The following is a 21,866-nucleotide window of genomic DNA, read 5'->3' on the forward strand; positions in this document are numbered from 1 at the left end:
CAGCATCATTAGCATTTTACATTTGAAAACTAGAATCAACCTCGTAACAACTTAAGACTTCTACGTTCAATCGATTCGTTAATTTAATTGATTTATTTAATCTACCTGTATATTTTTTCAAAAAATCATGAAAAGATCACTTACTTCTAGTAAATATAGTGAATACGGTCTTTATTCTACTTTATACAATATGTTACTACACTATGATTATAAATTAAAAAAATGAGGAGATAGAGGAAAATTTCATGTATTGAAAACCTTAATAAAACAAAATTCGAAAATCTTGTTTTATCTGGATAAAAGATCAAATAGTTTGTATCTATTTGAAAAAATAATTTAATTTCGATTAACTCTTAAAAAATTGAACAAACTTCTAAAAACAACATCTAATGCTTTGACATCACTGAAAGAAATATTCAGATAGGGCAACAATGTATTGTGTCGAAAAAAAGCTGATTCTAGTTACGTGCTACCGAAATTCAAATGATATAACGAAATAATTTTTTTAAGTTTGTGTCTAGCTTAATTAACGCGCAGTTCACATAAATCATCAGCTTGTAGACCCCACCACCGGCTATATTAAACTATGCAGGTATACAAAAAAGTCAAGGACTATATACTCAATACGACAATCATTCTTCGGAAATGAATATATCACTTCAAAAATTAAACTTTCATTATCACGGGTCTCTCTTTTTTTTCTTTTTCTTGTATTAAAAAGAAATCTTTTTAAAAGATATTGCATATGCTTATATGGTAGGGATATAGTTAAGTGTGTATGGTAGGGATACTGAAAAATTTAATTAATCCAGTTAATGCACAAGAAGTAATTGAATGAGCGAGCCTCTCTTGTGACTTCAGTTTGGCTTTGAGAGCTCTCGTACAAAGTTGGAATATATATGTTTATAATTCGCTGATTAAACTGTGTTCATTTATATGTCTGAATGTTTTTTAAATGAATCATTTATTAATTGAATAAAATAATAAATAATTTTGACTACTTAAATCTATAAAAAAATGAAATCAAATTTTTTAATTCTACATACGTTGCTAGTTGTTATTTTCTTCGACAGTGTTTTAGCGCGTTTAATTTCTCATAATGATGGATTTACCCTTAGAGTTATTCACACAAACGACATGCATTCCAGGTATGAAATACGACAAAAAAAAGACGTTAAAAAAATATAAATACGTTCTGTATGAAATTGGAGGCAGTAGAGTCAGGATGGTGTACGTCTGATTAAATGTGTCAATATGTTCTTCGACTCTGTTGTAAACATAGAAATAAATAGAGTCTGTTGGTGCCGAAGATCCTCGTTACCGTTTAAAAATTTGAAATTTTGGATGCTCTGATGGAAGGCCATATTCGATATGTTTTCGTTGTTGGATAGATTCGCTTTTTCGTTGAACAATATTTCTGAAGTCTCTTTAAAAAAGCCAAAAAATTATCAAGTTTGATGAAAAAAATTTGTTCTTATAGAAATCATTGAAGTTGGGAATATTTATGAAGAAGTTTTTATAAGAACTTTATGGATTGATTCTATAAAAATTTTCGGGATTTTATAAATTTTTTATTAAGAAATATACTGAAAATGGATTAATTGAAAAACCAGAATTAAACCGAGCACTTCCAGGTGATAGACCATTCTACAACCACGAGACCTAGAATCTTTCATAAAATGTAGATAAGGACTTATCTAAGATCAATACTTGGATAATGTCGTCGACAAAACTGTTTAAGGGATTTCGTCGATTTTTTAAAACGAAGAGTGAGGCAACATGTTTCCTCTGTTTTTTGTCTTTTTCGCACTCATAGAAATATTGTGTTTCTCAAAGTTATCCGCAAGAGGTCTCTAGTTATTTTTCAATAATTTCTCATAAAAATCAATTTTTTCATACTTTAATTATTAATTGTAAAAAAACTAAGCTCCAAACCTCTTTTATTTTTTTTCTATACGTTTTGTTTTGTCTCATTTTATAACCCGATAGTTTTTTTTTCACGATGTCATATTGTCGATTAGAGATATTTGTATTTTAATGGACTTTTTTTTGACAAAAATCGCATTCTCCATATGAGCCCATGTTAAAAGTTGTCAACTTTGAAAATTAATAAAAAATAACGAGCTTCCAAACAATTACCAAAAAATTACATAAAATGTATTAGTTTTTCAAGAATCTACTGTATAAATTTCAAAGCATTCTCATATTCGGAAAAAAATCGACGAAATCCCCTACATGTTTTTTTTTTTTATTTTAATCAACATAAAATTTAAAATGTGTATATAAATTTTAAAATTAAAACCCTTGTCACGAATGTTCTCGACAACTGCTCCAGCGATTATCTCGATTTTATTTTGATAAAAAAGTAAATCTCGAAGAATGTTTCTGGTAACATAAAATTTTCCTAATTCAATAAACAACCGAGTTATGAATTATTATAAATAATAACATGTACCCGTGAAGGAGAAAACAACATGGCCAAGTAATGGGCCAAGCCTGGCAAAATGTTGCGAAGTCTTGGCTGAGAGTCTTGGTCAGTGCTTCAACCAGGCTTGGGGATTTACACCAATTCAAGCTTGGCTACCAATACTGCCTTGGCCTTTTGAGTCTTGGCCATCCAATAATTTATCAAGACTTGATCGATGAATGGTTAATCAATGGCTGGCCAGTACTTAACGAGCCAAGACTTGGCTTAATCATTTGTTTCCAGTCTAGCCACCCAATAATTTACCAAGACTTGGCGAATGAATGGTTGATCAATTGCTGGCCAGCCCTTAATGAGCCAAGTCTTGGCTTAATCATTTGTTTCGAGTCTTGGCCACCCAATAATTTACCAAGACTCGGCCGATAAATGGCTTGATAAGAGCTAACCACCTCTTCTTCAACCAATGGTCGGCCAAGCATTGGAATACAAGCCTTGGTAAGCAAATAACCAGCCATGAGTCAGCCAACCCTTGGCCCATGGATGGCGCACGATTGGCTGCCAAGCATTGGATGCCATTATTGGGACAAGACTCGGTCGTGTTGTAAGTCTTGGCAATTCCTACACGGGTAACGGGCTAGAGTCGACAATCGTAGCTTCAGGAATACTGGCTGCTATACACAAAAACCCGTGTAGGAATTGATATCCCTTTTCTTTATCAAGGGCGATAGAATTTCTAGTATATTTACAGTATTTAATATCGCATTGATGGCGCGAATTTAATAATGATACTTTTAGCTATGTTTTCAAGTCACATGTTGTTATTGTTTATTTTTCTTTTCATCGAGTTTAATGAGTTTTTTTTTTCGACTTATATTTGAAAAAGTATTTATTTTTGAATATCTAAATCAGCTGCAGGAGCATCTGTTTATAGAGCAAAAAAGCTAACATATTTTTAAATACTTTTGACTAGTCCATCTTTTTGTGATGGTTGATGAACTATTTTGTAGTTTTGAGTAATAAATATTAATAATAATAAAATGTCAGATAAAATGAATAATATTTAGAACAATGATGCCCAAGACATCATTATCAACGAATTTCTCGATTGTATAATTGATCTATCACATGTTAATTGTGATGACAATGAAAGATGGTGGACTGTCAGTGAGTGACAGAATATCATCAAGTGTCGAAGAACTTCAAGATTGGTTAAGAAAAGATTTATCAAGTAAGTTCACTTAATGATTTGTCAAATGATATTTAACAAAAACACTTGATCTAAGAACTTTCAAGAGACCGAAAAAAATGGAAGAATGAGTTTGGAATTAATAATGGAAATAACATCACCAACAAGTCATAATGTTTGAAAATTAAATTATCAACAAAAATCATCAATAAAAATGAATAATGAAAATGATAATACAAATCAAAAAGACAAAGAACATGCGTCAGCAATGTTGAGACCATCAGTGTCAGGCACGTTATGAATATCATTGTCATTATCAAATCGTCAAGAAAGTCTTGATACATTTTTAAATATGTCACAATCAAATAGTATTAATTCTTTTATCAATTTAACGTCTGATTTAAGGATGCTTTAATTATGAACACATCAAGACCATTTTTTTAGATACATCAACAACAGATATTGATAATATCAATGAAAACGAAAATAACAATAATAAATTTATTAACAATGGATTGAAATATTCACAATGTAACGATGACATTAGTGATCGTTTAGCAATGGCTGTTTTACAAATTTCAACTGAATCAACAATGCAAATAAGTATGTTTAGTGATGTTTCTGGAAGTAATCCATCTTCTAAAGATTAGTTGGATAATTTAAATGGTGAAATTGACGATAGATTTTTACAGTAATACTCTTACTAATACAAATAATACTTTTACGTCTAAATCGTTGAATGTATTGGGCAAAAAAAAATAATGATACTTTTACTGAATCATTGAATGTTTTTAATGGTAAAAATTTGAGACTTTAACTTTATTTAAAAAAACAAATTATGCCACATTCACTGAACTAGTTGATGTTTTATCAACAAAATATGACAAAATTGTTGATACATGTTTTCTTAAATAATATGTCAATAGAAAATAATGAGACATTCACGGAATTATTAGATAGTTTGTCAAAAAAAAAAAATATCATAATGAAACATTCACATCAAGTGAATTAAAAAGTGCATTATCAATACCATCAGTTAAAAAATCATTAATTGCTATAATGCTACATATGATACTGATTTGCCCCATCATTAAAACTATGCATTGTAACAACAGATTCAGACTCGTATTATTATTTAGAAGAAAATCAAAACATTAATGACAGTATTCATTCACAACTATCTCCAAACTCAACATTCAACTGTCCTAAAAATCAAGATGATGATGATTGTAATGATAAAAATACGACATTTAGATTTTCCAGATGTTACATCAATAAATCGTTGACATTTGGCCTACACTTTATTAGAAAATTGAAATAATTATTGACTGACAATTAAAAAAATAATTCAAACTTTAAAATTAAAATTAATCAATGAATTGATTCAACTATAATTAATTGTATATATGAACGCAAAAAAAAAAAAAAAAAAAAACTCATTGAACTTGATGGGAAAAAAAATAAACGAATACAACATGTGACTTTGTGCATTCGACTTACTAGCACCATTACTGGTGATAATATGCACTGGCTTGCTCCGATTGCTCCATTCCGCGAGCTTCAACAGCTGCCTATGCTAAAAGCTAATACACAATGTAACGTCACAACCTCCTTATAAAACTCCATGAGAATAAATAATAAATTGATTCGTCAACGTATGAAAAAAAATATATTTGTTACGTACCAGGCTAATTAATTTGTATTATTTATGAAATAACAAAAAAAAAAGAAAGAGTGTTAAACAACAAAAATAATAATATAATAATTTAGCAATAATACAAATTAATGAGCCTGATATTTAACGTAATTTTTATAATCCTCTTGTTTTGTTATTCCCTCCAGGGTAACGGGTTAGGAGGGAATGTGTAATTTTTGTAGATTCTACCTTGTTGTTGTGGTTTATCCAAAATTAAATTATAGAGAGCGTGTCAATCCGGATGGTCGCCTGATGATGTTGATAATTTAGAATAATCCAATAGGTAACACAAACTCGTAGCACAGAAAAACAACACCCCGGAGAAATTCACAGTCAATGTTAGGATTTAGGAAGAGTAAAATTTGTAGGAATAATAATTTGTCACAGTTATTTAATTAAGTTTTGATGCACTGATAATATTATTCATTTGTTATAAATTTCTTTAAAAGAATTGAATTTATTTTATTTATATTTTTTATTAAAATGATCAATAATTTTTATTATAAATTTATGAAATTTTATCAAGTATTTAATTCAAACAAAATTAGAATGATTTTAAATTTAATTAGATGTTGGCCGAATAAAAGTTATCACGAGAGTGACGCTCCTTAAAATTAGAAATAAAAATATTCCCATAAAAATTAATTGTAAGGTAGGGATGAAAAGTGGTGCCATTTCTTGAGCCAATCAAATTGAATGGTTCCCATAGTAGTCAGCATTATTCTAATTGTTTAAACATTTTAAAAAATAATAATTTAGTAACTTCAACGGATGTGGCATCTCGCGTTGCAGAGGTGACTTTGAAAACTGCTTACAAAAATATAAAAATAAATTATTTTATAAAATGCAAAATGTGAATTTTTATTTCGTGTGAATAAAAAAAAATAATTTATTTTAAAGAAAGAAAATTTTCATTGCTTGTTCGGCATTATTGTATCTGTTGAATTTATTAAATTATTATTTATTTTTGATTTTTAATTCTAAATTATACCAAGACGTAACATATTATTATTTAAACTTTACAAAAAGATGTGATATCATAACAAAAAAAAAAACCTAGTTTTTTTTACAAAAAGTAGCGTCAAGTATTCGAAATCGTTTAGCTATTTTATTGTTTTAATACAAAAAGATGTGGTACCAAAAAAAGTCAAAAATTCAATATATTTTTAATGCATATAATTAAGTCTTAACTGTTGACAAAATCACATCTTTTTGTATTAAAACAATAAAATAGCTAAACGATTTCGAATACTTCACGCTTCTTTTTGTGAAAAAAAACTAGGTTTTTTTTTTTGTTATGATATAATAATAAATAAATGAATAAATAAAAACTCTCATCTAAATTTATCTATATACTACAAAACGCCTGATGGTAACGGTCACCGATGGCTGGCTGGCCGATGACCATGGCGCAATGAAGATAAATATAATATTGGAATAATAGGAAATATGGTAGGAATAATAACTACCTTAGTTTTGCGCCATTGCCTCGGTACATAACCCGTCCGTAACATACACGCCCTAAAGGTCTTGCTAATTTGTACAAGTGTATAATTAAAACCTTTTTGGAGCATGACCGCAATACCCCATCTGTTCCCGGACTCGTATAAGGTTCGAACTCATTCACCGCCCATTTTACTTGTTCCGTCGGAAAAAAGAAACCAGTGAAGAGAGAGAGAGAGAGAACTTGGTAAAATTTATTTTACTAAATTGCAAAATAAAATACAAAAATGTTGGGACCGTGTTGAGTTGCCATGCCTAATCCCTTGATGGCACGAACCAACGCCAGCCAATTCCTTGAACTTGCAGTGCTGGCCTTGTAAGCAGAACTTGCAGGTTCGAGGAAAATTGGAATCAGGTGAATGACCTGGTACACAAAACTGTCCTCAACGAAAAATAAAATAAAAAATGTGAAAAATATATTTGGGAAAGTTTTCTCAGGCCCACACCAACGCTTGGTTATCCGGGCGTTGTTGTGGAGCCTTCGAAGATTTTCCCAGAATTTCCCACTATTAAGGCCCAAGAGCTGAGTTAGCGTTTGTAAAAAAGTGAACTTGTAAATTTATAAAAAAATAGAACTTTTGTACTCTGGAAACTCTTGGTATTGCATGGGAAGCTAAATTAGATATTCTTCAATATTCTGTGAAAACGATTTCAATACCTGAAAGGGTTACTAAGAGAAATATTCTTTCTGAGATCGCAGAACTATATGATCCTCTTGGACTAATTGGGCCAGTGGTCTTACATGCAGTAAGAGAAATTATTTTACTGATTTAGTTATAAAAGACATCCATTCTCGACAATTACATTCTGGTATACAAACTACCTTGAATGCCATGTGTCAACGTTTTTGGGTCCTTAATGGGAGAAACCAAGTACGCCAGGTCATAAGAAAGTGTATGTCTTGTTTCCCCTTTATAGCTGAAGCTGAAAAATTCAAAATGGCGGATTTGCCTGAAGACCGTGTCAATGCCAGAAATGTTTTTAAAATTGTTGGTATTAACTTTTGCGGTCCACATTTTATTAAAGAGAAAAAATTTTGTAATACGTCCAGAGTAAAAATTTACGTATGTGTATTTGTATGCATGTCAGTAAAAGCAGTACACTTAGAAGTAGTAAGCGATTAAATGACTGAAGGTTTTCTGGGAGCGTTGCGTCGATTCATTGCAAGACGTGGTACCCCTTCTAAAATTTATTCTGATAACAGTACGAATTTTGTCAGGGTGAACAATCAATTGAAAGAATTATAAAAACTAGTAAATTCTGACGGGCATAACTGACTGGTATACAATTTTATGTTTTCACACATACCAAGAATATCTCGGAACTTTATGCCACCGTTATCTCTGCATCACGGCGGATTGTAGGAATCCACAGCGAAATTATTTAAGCATCATCTCAAACGGGTAGTAGGTAGGAATCACTTTTTACCTATGAGGTATTTACGACCTTCACCACTGAGGTTAAAGGCATTTTAAATTCAAGACCTCTCACTGCGATGTCTTCTGATCCTAACGATTTTAATGTCATTACACCCGCACATATTCTAATCGGTGAACCTATTCAAAAATTGCCGGAACAAGACTCCACCGAGACACCCATTAATAGATTGTCAGCTGGAAATCATATTACGAAAATGCGACAGCATTTTTTAGCTTGTTGACACACTGAATATTTACGGGAGTTACAGGAACGACATAAATAGGCCAAAGATAAGATGAGATAAGATAAGATGGGCCAAAATTAAGGTTGGCGAGATTGTCCTCATCATCGACAAAAATGCGCCCTGCACTAGCTGGCTGCTAGGTCAAGTTGTCGATGTTTATTCAGGGGCCAGCCAGGTGGTCAGAACAGCGGTCACAAAGACAGCTCATGGCACCTACATACGTTCTGTCACGTTGATGTGCCCACTGCCATTCAATAATGTCACACCAAGTCCAGTTCAATGATCCCTGAATTATTTGTCTTTGCTTATCATGTAATCTGTTACAGGAAGAACCTGAACCAGTAGATATTGAAAATAAAAAAAATAATAATATAATAATAATAATGTTCTATGTATAATATGCTAATCTTAGTTAATCATATCAATATGTAATCAATTAATCTAGAGCCATGATATTTAAGCTGACATATATTTAATAAATTAGTTATTAGATTGTATTTTTGATTTTTTTCAAATTTTATTTTTCATAATTTATTTTAACTGCATTTTTCAATTTTTCAAAATTTAATGTCTATGATCAAATCTGATTGTATTTCAATTCTATTATTATTTGTTTGTGATCAATATGTTGTTAATATAAAATAGTGTACTGGCAAGGTTATACCATGGTTTCCCTGAGCCGAAGAAAAATTTAAATTTGAATAGAATTTTAAAATTCGAACACTTTATGCGTTATGTTGCTTTGCAAAGAAAGTACTCGACTTTTTTATTAAGTAAATCATAATTATAGTTGTGAGTATTCATCACAGACTTATGTTAGAATAATGTTGAATCATGTTTATTATTTGATGTTTTATTTTTTGGTTACAAAAAATGTCATGGTCAATTTAAAAAATCTAAATATTGCTCATACAATATTCAATATTTCAAAAGACAATTACTAGAATTTTGGTAGAAATCAGCCTTAAAAAGCCTTGCAAGACTATCACAGCCAATGGTACATGTTCTATTTTTTCGTGCAAGAACTTGCATAAGATTTCTCTAGCGTGGAGACACCGCTTAAGGAGGTTATGAACAAATTCATTGCGGCTGTTGCGGGGCGCTTCTGACGTCACAGACAAAACGGAAATCCGGCTACACTGTAAAAAAATTAAGTAAAAAGCGCCTGCGCCCCGCATACAATATATGGGACTGCGGGTATGTGTGTGTGTGTGTGTTTGAACATGTCATACGTTGCCACATCTAATTTTTGTAAATTTTATAATTAATTACTCATTAGTTGACCGACCGCGATTAATAAAACTCGGTTTCTAATATATGTGTGATTTTTTTCAAGACTTTTTCATCATTTTTTCTATCTGAAAAAAATGGTTGAAATCTCTATAAGAGCCAATGTTAAATAATATTTTCAATAATTTATTACAAAAAATTCAACTGATCAAAATAAGAAAATAATTATACCGTTGTATTCAGAATGAAAAGATCTAACTGTGTACGAAATTTCAGAACATTCTCATTATATTTAAAAAACAAAAGAGTGATAGCTGCGTAACCTCCTTAATAAGCGGTGATCAAAAATGCATTAGATTATAAATATGTGAGCGAACTTGACAATTTTTTTTTTTTTAATAAAGCATGTGTATGTGCGAGGTTGTATGTGGTTCTTCATGAACCAAAAGAACATCAATTTTAGAATAATTGTTCACTGAATATCACCAACGTCATGCCAGAGTAATTTTTCCGGAAATGGGCCAAAAACAGAGTAATGCCGAAGAAAGCCTGAGTAATGCCTGAGAAAGGTGGAGAAATATTTCTACCAGATATTCCTTATACAATATTCAATATTTTCAGATATCATACTAATCATAAAAACCCGAAAAACTGAAAATGACGATTTTTAAATTGCTGAATAGATGGTCAGCGGAGTTGGTGGTTCGGAACCGAAAAAACCGAAAATGACGATTTTTAATTTGTTGAATAGATGGTCAGCGAAGTTGGTGGTTCGGAACCGAAAAAATCAAAAATAGTTAATAAAGGTTAATAGCGGTTAATAGTTAATAGTTAATAGTTAGTTTTTTTTAGTGCACTTACTCGATTTTTTTTTTATCAATTACATGAATTATACCATTGTTTGTTGGTTCTTTGAAAACATCCTGCAGCTGTCATCATATGCAATCAATTCCATGTCCCCTTAACTAATACCACCTAAAAAACCTATCAACGGGAATATATATTGTACTCATAAAAATGTCAAATAATATTATGCAATTATCGTTTATTTTTCACTCGAATTAAATTAAATTATGTTAAATTGAAAAAAAAACTTTTTTCGTTGATAGAAATTGCCAACGAAAACACTGAAGTTATTATAATTTAATAAGTTGATTATTATGTCGAAGTTTTATTGTATTTAATTGACAGTTTATACGATTAGAAATGACACGATAAGGTTGTTTAACAATTCAGGTGATTCTGACAGTTTTTTTTTCTCAAGATGGCCACAAATGCGTGCGCAACTATATCGAATGATGGTAAATAGGAACACTTGATTATCTACTTAAAGTCCTTAGGGAATAGTTCTTCAAGGGGTGGGGCACTCTTAGGCGAAAAAACCCTAATTTTTTTCATTTGAATTGATTTGTTGTAACTAATTATAAACAAAAAATAACCTTGAAGCAAAATAATGGATAAAATGGAAAAATCAAGTGTACGTATAAATAATTAATTGATTTGGTAGATAAAATGACTTCATTCATTCAACAACTGACAATTTTATTTATTCATTTATTTATTTATTTATTTATTTACTAAAAAATTCAGGATGTTTTTCTCTAATAATTGGATTAATAGAGTCAGCTAGCTTTAAACCAGCCTAGACTATTTTTAAATCCACCGATAAATCCATAATCACGAGTTTCAAAAATAAAAATATGTTAATTCTTATGATTGCTTTCAAACATTGATATTTAAAAACTTTCTACTGGAAAAATTCATGAAGTTTTTCTCTAGCACTTAACTCAATAGACTCAGCTAGCTTTGAACCAACTGAGACCATTTTCAAATCCACTAATAAACCCGTAATCACGATTTACAAAAATAAAAATATGTTAATTCTGATGATTGCCCTGAAAACTTGATTTTGAAAAATTTTCTACTGGAACAATGTATGATGTTTTCCTCGAGTAGCTGGGCTGATAGACTCAGCTAGCTGAAAACTAGCCTAGACTAATTTTAAATCCACCAAAAACTCATAATCACAAGTTTTAAAAATGAAAATATGTTTAATCTGATGATTGCCCTAAAAACTTGATTTTAAAAACTTTTATACTGGAAAAACTCTTGATGTTCTTTGTTCGTAATTGGCTTGATAGACTAGCTGTAAAGTAGCCTAGACTATTTTTAAATCCATCAATAGACCCATAATTACAAGTTTCGAATATACAAATTTGTTAATTTTTATGATTGCTCTGAAAACTTGATGTTAAAAACCTTTCTACTGGAAAAATTCAGGATGCTTTTCTTGAGTAATTAGGCCGATAGACTCAGCTAGCTTAGTACTAGCCTAGACTATTTTTAAATCCACCAATAAAGCCATATTCACAAGTTTCAAAATTACAAATATGTTAATTCTGATGATTGCTCTAAAAACTTGATTTTAAAAAATTTGCTACTGGAAAAACTCATGATGTTCTTTGTTCGTAATTGGCTTGATAGACCCAGCTAGCTGCAAACTATCCTAGACTATTTTTAAATCAACCAATAAACCTTTAATAACGAGTTTTAAAATTACAAACTAGTAAACATTTGTTATTATTATTCTATTATTTCTATTATTATTTTTTTAACAACAAATTTTTTTTTCTTTTGTTTAATTATACCCAATACATTTTATATTAATATTTTTCCATGAATATTTCTTACACTGGAAATATATTTAATATTAAAAACATGTTTGGCTTACTTCAATTCATTTTTTATTCTATTATATTCTTTACTGTATCGTAACTAAGTGAAAGGATATTTTTTTTTACTTTCGGCTTTCGTACAAAACTTTTTTTCCAGTACTGTTCCACCAATCCACTGATCATGATATAATTGATCAGTCTTAAATTGTTTGTACTGACTGATTTTGTGGGCTTTATATTCAATGTCATTGTGGTCATATCGTTGTGTTTGCTGTTGATGATTTATGTTTTGGTGTGGTGCTGATAAATGTTGTTGTTGTTGTTGTTTTTCATACAATTCATTCTGGCTAAATTTTTGTGTTCGTTGCAATAACTGACCTAGTTTTGGTTGCCGCTAATAATTGTCAAACAATGGAAAACTTATTTGCTGATATTGACTTTCGAATGATGATGATTGTGATTGTTGTGGAAAATTTAGATTCATTAGTTGTGTTATTTGTGTATTCAAGAATTTATTTTGTTGCCATTGTTGATATTCTTGATATCGTTGATTTTGTTGTAATAGTAACGGTTGTTGTTGTTGTTGTTGTATTTGTTGTTGTATTTGTTGTTGTATTTGTTGTTGATGATACCATTGACCTTCGTTCGTTAATTGTTCAAATGATGGTGACTTCAATTTATTTTGTAGTAGATGACCATGAAGTACTAATTGTGTTTCTGGGAATTGTTTTTGTAAATCTTTTTGCAATGATATCTGGTGATGTTTATTTTGTATTATTTTCTGTGTGAATGGTGGTAATGATGATGCATTTTGTTGATTTTGTTGCTGCATTTGATTTTGAAGAACTCTTTGTAATTGTATTGTTGGGTCACTGTTTGTGATGATGACTTGTCTTGTTGGTTCACCGGTTGTTTTTGTAGTCGTGGTGATGGTAGTGGTGGTGGTGAGGTTGATGGTGGTGGTAGTTTCAATAAATAAAGTTTTTGATCATGGATTCGAAAGTAACGGAACCCCCTAATACCCACTCCATACGACGAGCACAAAATGTTGGACTAATGGAACCTCGGTGGCTTCACTCTGCTTATACCCACTCTACTACTGCTCACCGTCACCAACCGCCACTATATAGTCACTACTCACTACTCCTATAGTACACTTACACATATATGAAAGTAGTGACGGTGAGCAGTGGAGGTGGTATTTCTCGGCAGCCGTCCGCCGCGGAATGAAACCTTGAACAACTATATCCATAACAAGCGGTGATCAAAAATGCGTTTGATTATGAATGTGTGAGTGAACTTGACAATTTTTTTTTTTAATTAAGCATGTGTATGTGCGAAGTTGTATGTGGTTCTCCATGAACCAAAAGAACACAAAAGAATACATAGATTGTCATATCATGAAAATATTCAACCGATGAAAACAATACTTCTAGTTTGTCTACTCAAAAATAGTCAAACAGATAATCTATTAATAACAACTATTATATTTTCTCCGTCATCGATTCCATGCCGGAGTAATTTCTCCGAAAATGAGCCACTAACGGAATAATGCCGGAGAAAGCCGGAGTAATAGCGGAGAAATATTTCTACCAGGGATAAGTCGTCTGACATTAGCAGATGTAATCCAACCACAAACAAGCCCTATAAAAACTTCAAAACTCAGAATAACCTGATTCCGACCCACGATACTGATTAGGTCATATCGTTGCGGCAACTTCGAAGTAACCGAAATCCAACCGAAGTTATTGAACGGTTAAATAACGGTTACAGCAAACTGGTCTTCGGTTCATATAACCTTAGAATAACCATTATACACCGCGATTAGAGACGGTTGTTTTTGCGCACATTACAACCGTCAGGTAACAGTTATCCAACCACGAACGAACCTTAGAAAAACTCTTTTTTTTTTTTTCAAAAAATGTGGAACGCATTTGAAAAAAAATTTGAAAAAACGTTGAACGTTTTTTAGGAGCACGTTTTGACAAATTTTTGAAAACCAGAAACTTCAAATCGAACCCGGTCGGTTCAAATTTGCTCACCACAGCCTTATTTTTTCTAAGTTTCATCAAGTCTATCCTTCGACGTGTTCTACGTCAATTTTTTGGAAAAAAAAAAAAAAAAGTTACAATCTTGCCATTATTGTTAGACTGTCATATGGGAAAATCGAAACTGCTGACATGAACGGATCAGATTCTGAAAATGCCGAAAAAGTTCTGTTCTAAATCAAAACCAATTCGAATTTAAATGAATAAGATGGTCTGATTGAAAATAAAGTAGTATCATTGAAGCTAAATGCTTTGCATCATCGACTGCAATAGGTAAAACTGTGAAAGAAGCATTATTAGCTCCCAAAAGTTCTTATGGACTTTGTTAAAGAGAACGTTGATAAGATGAATAAAAATCATAACTATTATTTTCAAGTACAAAGCCAATTGCATGTAGCTAAAAAAAAACATTGTTACTTCGTGGTGTATACTTTGAAGTAGGAAAAAAACAGTAATGGTTTCAAAGATTATGAAAACATGGAAATAAATGACTTGAAATATATAAAAGTTATGGAAGATCCTAGTTGTTGGACAACCATACAGCCTGTACTTGAAAAATTTTATATGGATTGTCTTCTTCCGGAGCTGATTGACCCAAGGTATACGAAAAATATGCCGATTAGAGATCCAGAGTATGTCATACAAGCTCAGCATACAGCAGATACGAAAGAAAATTCTAGTAAAACAAGTACTAAACGTATACTGAAAGATGATAACGACATTGTTAAAGTAATTCCTTCAAAAAATTTTAAATCGAAAAAACAAAATTGCACATTACGAATCTGAGTTAAAAAGATTAACAAACGGTTTTAATATTTTTATAAAGAATATAATAAAAGGCAAAGAAAAGAAAAAAATTATTGACAATATTCTTAATTCTAAAGAGTATATATTTAATGATGCAATACAATGTTTTTTGATGATCTTGTCAAACAATTCTAACCTAAACACCTATCCAGTTTGTTGGTTCATGAGCGTCGAGTATGTGCAGCCTTCTGAAACTAATCAAGATATACAAATCATGGGTGGTACGCCTGAATTTCGACATTAGGCATGCATGTACTACAATTGATCAAAAATTTTAATTTACGATAGTCTTCTTAGAAATAGTTACGAAAAACTATCAGACGTCGAAAAAAAATACATAGCTAGGCGTTATCCGAACATTTGTAAGGATCAAATAATTTTCAAGGAAGTAAGACGGCAACCAGATGGTTACAGCAGTGGTGCGTATTCTGCTGCATTTGCCACAGCAATTGCGCTAGGCTATGATCCGAGTACGGATAACATGTTGTTTTTTTCGAACGCAAAAGAAATGCGTAAACAGATGGCGAAAATAATTGAAGATGAAATGAATAATTGAAGTTGGACTCGGATGCCCTCGGTGACATCATGCTCTACTTAATTCCAAATTTTTGAAATTTTTGACCAAGTCAATAAAAAAAACTGGTTTTGAAAATTTTTTTTTATTCTATATGAAAAAAAAAAATATTGGAATTTCGTAAAAGTTGGACTCGGATGCCCTCGAGGACACATTCTCTACTTTTTTTCGAATTTTTGGAATTTTCGGGCGGGTCAATAAAAAATTTCAAAAGGTTTTGAAAATTTTTTTTTACTCTATATCGAGGGGGAAGTCACTTGTGTAATCTGGTGTACATCGGGAGAAGAATCTTCAATAATCTCTTGTAATCTTACAGAAATGATTACGGATAAATCGTGTAATCTATAGTACTCTTGTAATCTTTTATAAACAATAATAATCTTAAAAAATTTTATGTAATCACCAGTAATCTTACGTCGTATATCTGTAATCTGCGTAAATTTCTTGTAATCTTGATATGATTACAGAAAACCTTAGTTATCTTTCCATCTCTGTATTCAGATTGCGCATGCGCGTGTATACATGCCCATGTATAGTAAACTAATTTTTTTTTTTCTTTATTCGTTTTTCATTATATTTTTTTTTTTCTTTGAATTTTAAGTGTAATCATGAAAAATTACAGGGAATCTTTATGATTACCAAAAAAAAAAAGTAATCTTGTGTAATCATTAGGAATATTGCATGATAAAAGGTAATCTGTAATCTGGTGTACACTAAATTTTGGAATGACTTTCCACTCTCTTAAATATCAATATTGTGTGGTCGTGAGTAATCTTGCGTAATCTTCAATAATCTCGTGTAATCTATTGGAAGTCTTTAAAAATATTTGAATTTTAAGTGTAATCATAAAAGATTACTGGGATTCTTTGTGATTACAAAAAAAAGTAATCTTGAGTAATCATTAGAAAGATTGCATGATTACCGGTAATCTGTAATCTGGTGTACCCTAAATTTTAGAGTGACTTTCCCTCGGGATTTAATGACAGTTAAGATTATATTTGGATGCAAACGTAGACTAGAAAACGGTATATCTTGAAATCTAGTTTGGGCCTAAATCTTATGAATCAAGCACTTCTTCGGACAGGAAGTGACCATCTGGTTAAAAACGTCGAATGTTTTTACGTCAGTCGCCGATTTCTGAATTGAATCCAACCTATTCTTTTGTATTCAATATGGCAGCTGACGTAGGGTATTGTCTGAATTCTATTAACAATTCAAAAAATGATAGGATGCACCAGTATAATAACAAACAGTATTTTTTAAAATCAAGTTGCACTAACAATCAAATAAATGAAGCAGTTCTTCAGAGAAAAAGTGATCGTCTGGTTAAAAACGTTGAATGTTTTTACGTCAGTCACGTGTTTCTGAATTGAATCTGACTTGTTTTTTTTTTGTATTTAAGATGGCCCCTAACGTGGGATATCTTCTGGAATCTATCGAGAAATAAGAAACACAATAACGAGATAAAAAATATTATTTAAATCCTATTAGTATTCAATCGAGAATAATACAGAACTACTTTCAATGACCCGTAGTATCGCCTAGTCAGTCGTCATTAATGCATTATCCTACTTGATTGAAGATGCTCAAGTTCAATCATACATTATTGAATATTTATAAAAATAGTTCTAATTTTAAGATGCACACTTTTTTATCTCAATCACGAATTTCATTTGCCTTACTAGAGCCTTTTTTGTGGAAGGCCATCTCTGATCAAGTAGGCTGCTTGGATGAAGAAGGCACGCGCTTGTCAAAATCTGAGACTTCTCTCAGTGTATCGAATAAAAACATCAGCCATTTTTAAAAAACAGAAACTTGGAAAAAATTAAGAAGTCTCCCCGCTGGGATTCAAACCTGAGTCTTTTGCTTTCCGGGCGAACACCATAACCTCTAGACCAAAGGCCTTCTTAATTTTTGCAAATTTCATCAAGTTAACACCGACGTCCTTCTATTTGTCATTAGAGCAATTTTTAAAAAACTGAAACTTCTGTCGGACATCACATGTCGAATTCCGACAAAAAACAGTGCTTACGCTTTCCTGACTTTTTAATATTCATACGTATTTCTTTTGAGCAGATTTGAACAGACATCGGCAATTGCTACAGAATGCCAAACAGCAAATGAAACTGAAAGAAAATGTTACGGTGGCTTCGCTCGCCTCGCAACTTTGATAAGGGAAGCACGGACATCTAATATTCCAACCCTTTTCCTCAATGCTGGTGATACCTACCAAGGTGATCGATTTTTTTTTGAAGTTTGTATGTGCATGTAATGTTCTTTGTTTTATTCTTCTTCGTCATGTTACTGCAGGTACTGCTTGGTTCAGTGTACACAAATGGAAGATTGTATCAAAGTTTTTGAACATTCTCAAACCAGATGCCATGGTAAGTTATTTCACTATTTTATACACTTTTTATTTTGCCATAATAAATACCAAATCAATAACTTGCAGTCTTTAGGGAATCACGAATTTGACGATGGTCCAGATGGTTTAGTACCTTTCATTAGAGAAGCAACATTTCCTATTGTAACAGCCAATTTAGATCTTTCCAATGAAACTGAATTGGCAGCTACACCGTTAAAAAAAAGTATTATTCTCAATGTGAAAGGTCACAAAATTGGTATCATTGGATATGTCACACCACAGACGGAGTTGATTTCTTTTTCAAGAAACGTTAAATTTCTCGATGAAATTACAGAAATACGGAAAGAAGTAAAAAAACTACAATCTCAAGGAATAAAAATTTTAATTGCTGTTGGTCACTCTGGTTTTGCTGTTGACAAAAAAATTGCTGCTGAAGTTGATGGGATTGATTTAGTCATTGGTGGACACACGAATACTTTTCTGTATACTGGAATACATCCAGACATTGAAATTCCAGAAGGACTTTATCCTACTGAAATAATGCAAGAAAGTGGTAAAAAAGCTTATGTTGTTCAAGCATATGCTTACACGAAATATTTGGAGAATCTCACAATCGATTTTGACCACAATGGAGCTATCGAAAGTATTTTTGGTGATCCAATTCTACTCGACAGTAGCATCAAAGAAGCACAAGATGTTTTGGCTGAACTTGAAAAATGGCGACCTGCTTTAGATGATTTAGCAAAACAGGAAGTCGGTTCAACAACTGTTTTAATTGACGGAGATAGTAAAAGTTGCAGGAGACAAGAGTGTAATTTCGGTAATCTTATTACGGATGCTATCGTCAACTATGTATGTTAATATTTTTTCAACTATTTTTTAGAATAAATTCACTGTATAAAAATTTTAGTTAATCATAAATATGTTTAGCACGCAAACCAATACTCTAAGACCGATGGATGGACTGATGCACCAATTGCTTTTGTAAATGCTGGAGGCATTAGATCATCGATTGATAGAACTCCCAGTGACATGGTAAATCATTATCATCTGTCAACTTTATGATTTTATAAGCCAGGGCAAAATCTTGAGATCTTAATTCAGTTAATGTTGAAGAAATTTCTCGATTCCGGCAGACATAATTCAAATATCGAAGCAGATTAATTATCTAATTATCACTTTGAGATTTTTTGAAAACTTAAAAATCGAAAAAATTAAAGTTTGAAGTAAAAACTTAAACACACAAGCATATATACTATATACACCAACGTATGATGTTGTCATGTTCTCGACTCAAAATTACAGAGTTCGCTAAAAATTTTCGCTCTTTAACAAATTATAAAATTAATAGAAAAAATAATCATGACTTTTGTCAGTTTCATAAAAAAGTCATAAGCTTGCAAGTGGCTAAGTAGCTCGAGTATTTGTAGTCTTCAACCGGCTGGCAGTCTCAATCCATACCGAGAGAAATCACCGTTTTTTTTGAGATTTCTTCGTCTACAAGTGGGGAGGAGGTATTTAGGTGACGTTTTTTTGAGGCCTAACATGACCTTGCTACGATCATGCTATCCAGAGATATCGTGTCATATCGTGTGAAAAGCGTATAGTGAGAAAACGTTGTATTCGATAATACTTAATAGGATTATCGTAGAGACTTTATCTTAGGCGTAAAAAAAGCATTTTTAAAGACTCTAGAGCCGCGTTAAAAAGTTATTTTTCTAATGGTATTCGACAAAAAAAAATGAAAATAAAACAAGAAATTAATAACTATTTCGTCTAAGAGCATTCTCTTCTGCGACGTGGCTCCAGAGTTTTCGAAATCGCTTTTTTAAAGCCTATGATGTAGTCTCGATAATGATCCTATCGAGAGTTATCAAATTCAAGTCAGGTTCGGATCAAGATCTGATTAGGCTTGCCTGATTTGAAATCCAGCCTGGATTCAGATACTGGATTCAAATCTGATCAGAATGTTACGCTTTTTTGTAAGATTTGAATGCAGAATGGATCAGGATACCTGATGAGGCTGTGGTAAAGATACATGATCTGTAATGGATTCGGATTCTGGATCCAAACTTGATCAGGATGTATCGATTTTCCGTAAGTGTCGGATCCGGATTAGATTAGGATACCTGTTCAGGCTGTGGTAAAGATACATGATCCATAATAAATCCAGATTCTGGATCGAACTTTGATTAGGATTCATGATTTTGTCAAAAACTAAAAAAAAATTAATATTTTCAAATTTATTTTTTTTTTAATTCGAATACATAACTCTTTCATTTTGCTAACATTTAAGGATAATCTTTATCAATAAAAACTGACTTAACTGATAATCTACCTAACTAAATTTTACTACGACCGGGGAACGAACCCTTCGCAACGGGAGTACAACGCTAGTACTCAGCACGTGCAGCCATTAGGGCATTCGATATTTGGTGCTAACTTTTTATTCTCATGTCTTTCAAAATTGAAAAAAATATATGATATTGAGAAATAGAGGAGAGTAAATACATAAATCATTATGAAAAATTGAATAGAAAAAAAATGAAATATGGTGATCCGGACTAACGAAGTCTTGTCAAAACTATAATTTGGTATTGCTTAGTTGGGATAGCATCAGGCTATCTCTACTTTATCCTTGATAATCATAGCCTTGTCCATTCTGAAATACGTAGGTAAATTCAGATTGAACCTCCTGCCCCCCCCCCCGTGATGAGGGTCACGGTTTATGCCATTCTACGGCTCTTCGGTTTTCAGTTTTAGCTCTCTCAGTTTTGGCTAGTTTTACCAAGTCAAACAAAAGTAAAATAAGGGACTTAGAATTTTTTTTCTATTTTTTCTTTAAGTTTGATTCTTATATTTTCTTATAATTGATTTTAGATATTTTCTTTATTCACAATTTACCCAAGAATTTGGATAGTAAAATGAGCTAGATATTGATTGTTTGGCTACAATTGCAGCTATAAGTAAAAAATCTAGCTAAGTAGAAAATTAAGCTGGTAAAAATATGTAGATATTGTGTGTTTGGCTATAATTAAAGCTAAGTAAAAAATCTAGCTAAGTAAAGAATCTAGCTAAGGAAAAGATGTAGCTAAGGAAAAAATGTAGCTGAGTAAAAAATCTAGCTAAGTAAAAAATCTAGCTTATTATTAATTAAAGATATAAAGATAAAAGTATTAAATTTATTCTAATAAAATTTACAAACTGCCTGGTCAGGAAATTATCAGGCTTTCTCTACCTCATCCTCAATAAGAATAGCCTGATCCATTCTGGATCGAGTTTTGATCAAGATAAAAATATTTGAGGAAAAAATAAATTTAATACTGTAAAGTTAAATTTTATAAATTGAAATTCAAAATGAATTTCAGGCTATATGATGATATTTAAAAAAACGAATTATTTGAAAATATTTAATAATTATTATATAGCAATATCCTGAAAAAATGACTGGGTGATGTAAATAAATTTGTACGAACAAGTCTATAATTATAACGGCGAGGATAATATTTATTCCATTAAATTTACTCGACCAGGTTAATACACACATACTCGCACTCACATACGTGAATTATTTTATTACACCTGTTGCTTGAAGTTCTTAGTGATGATGATGACTGAGGTTGATCAGACCCAGTGATGGAAAATAATGGTGTTGGTTTTTGCCTCCACAAGATAATGTTCAAAAATACAGTCT

General features: G+C 31.6%; 1 protein-coding gene across 6 annotated transcripts in view; it reads left to right on the forward strand.

Moving 5' to 3' along the window:
- Positions 1-814: 814 nt before the first annotated feature.
- LOC122851904 (protein 5NUC-like) overlaps positions 815-21,866 on the forward strand; it is a 36,042-nt gene continuing 14,990 nt past the window's right edge. For all 6 annotated transcript variants that reach the window (XR_006373753.1, XM_044151406.1, XM_044151405.1 and 3 more), the window contains exons 1-5: positions 815-1,148; positions 17,884-18,041; positions 18,118-18,191; positions 18,260-19,024; positions 19,103-19,207. Coding sequence is in view for 5 of the 6 variants with exons in the window: in XM_044151406.1 (XP_044007341.1) it covers positions 1,018-1,148; positions 17,884-18,041; positions 18,118-18,191; positions 18,260-19,024; positions 19,103-19,207 (1,233 nt within the window). In the remaining variant the exon portion in view is untranslated. The remainder of the gene's footprint in view (positions 1,149-17,883; positions 18,042-18,117; positions 18,192-18,259; positions 19,025-19,102; positions 19,208-21,866) is intronic.

This window comes from Aphidius gifuensis, linkage group LG3 (assembly GCF_014905175.1).
Source record: "Aphidius gifuensis isolate YNYX2018 linkage group LG3, ASM1490517v1, whole genome shotgun sequence".
NCBI classification, from domain to species: Eukaryota; Metazoa; Arthropoda; class Insecta; order Hymenoptera; family Braconidae; genus Aphidius; species Aphidius gifuensis.